The 1,348-nt window shown below is 39.5% G+C and overlaps 1 protein-coding gene across 1 annotated transcript in view; it reads right to left on the minus strand.

The window, feature by feature from the left end:
• LOC101986295 (aphrodisin-like) overlaps window positions 1-590 on the minus strand; it is a 7,052-nt gene extending 6,462 nt beyond the window's left edge. Inside the window, exon 1 of the mRNA XM_005358654.2 lies at window positions 487-590. Within this exon, the coding sequence (XP_005358711.1) occupies window positions 487-543 (57 nt within the window). The 5' untranslated portion in view covers window positions 544-590. The remainder of the gene's footprint in view (window positions 1-486) is intronic.
• Window positions 591-1,348: the final 758 nt, after the last annotated feature.

Genomic DNA, 1,348 nt, shown 5'->3' on the forward strand with positions numbered 1-1,348 from the left:
TGTCATATATCAATCTGTTGATTTCATTGGTTAAGTAATAAAGAAACTGCTTGGCCCTGATAGGTTAAAACATAGGTGGGAGGAGTAAACAGAACGGAATTCTGGAAGGAAGAGGAAGTGAGCTCAGAGGCCATGTTCCCCCCTCCCGGGCAGACACGAGAATCTTCCCAGTAAGCGCACCTTGGGGTACTACATACATTATTAGAAATGGGCTAGTCCAGGTGCGAGAGTTAGCTGAGAAGAGGCTAGATATAATGGGCCAATCAGTGTTTAAAAGAATACAATTTGTGTGTTGTTATTTCTGGTGTAAAGCTAGTCATGCGGGAGCCAAGCGGGACGAAAAGCAGGCCCGCAGCTCCTTCTACAAAAGTCAGAAAGTTAACTGTATGAATATGGACTTATATAGACAAACTGAATGACATATCACATCTATAGAAATATGCTATTGAAGATCATCAAACCAATGTACAGACCAAATGAATTTACCTCAGCATGAGCATGAGCCAGACCAAATGCCAAAGCCAGCAGCAGAAACTTTACCATGCTGGTGTCTGCCTTTGCTCTTGTGCAGATGCTCAAAGTAGAATGTTGGTTGTGAAGGAACTGAACTGACAAAGCTTTTATACAGTTAGTTAGAGGGAGTTTCATGGAATCAATCAATGCTTTTGCATGACAACAACGTGCATCTGTCCAGTGTTTCTACTTTGACGCTCTTGAACGGTGTATGATCTCATATTTCTAAACAAATAGGATTAGACTAAAGGTCAGGTTCTGTTGGCATGATTAATTGAGCATTCCTGTCAGAAATAAATAACTTTCCCTGTGAGAGTATTTAAGTAATCATTTTGCCTCCAGAACTATACTGATGGATATAGGTCACAACACATATACATATGTCATATATGATTCATTTAAACTGAACCTGATAGGTGAGAAAGTGGGAAGTAGCCTGCAATGAATGGGCACAGAAGACTATTTCCTATGTGTAACCACAATAGCACAGACAATAAGAGCAACAATGAATAAATGGGAACTTCTGAATCTGAGAAGCTTCTGTAAAGCAAAGGACACATTAATTAAGACAAACAGGCAACCTACTGAATGGGAGAAGATCTTCACCAACCCCACATCAGTCAAAGGACTGATCTCCAAAATATATAAAGAACTGAAAAAAATACACATTACAATTCTTAATAACCCAATTTAAAATGGGGTACTGAACTAAGCAGGCAATTCTCAACAAAAGAATTTCAAATGGCCAAAAGATACTTAAAGACATGTTCAACTCCAGCTAGTCTGGGAATGAATGAGCATGAGATCAAACCTGACCCTCTGAATGTGGATGACA

The sequence above is a fragment of the Microtus ochrogaster genome, chromosome X (genome assembly GCF_000317375.1).
Source record: "Microtus ochrogaster isolate Prairie Vole_2 chromosome X, MicOch1.0, whole genome shotgun sequence".
Classification (NCBI taxonomy): Eukaryota; Metazoa; Chordata; class Mammalia; order Rodentia; family Cricetidae; genus Microtus; species Microtus ochrogaster.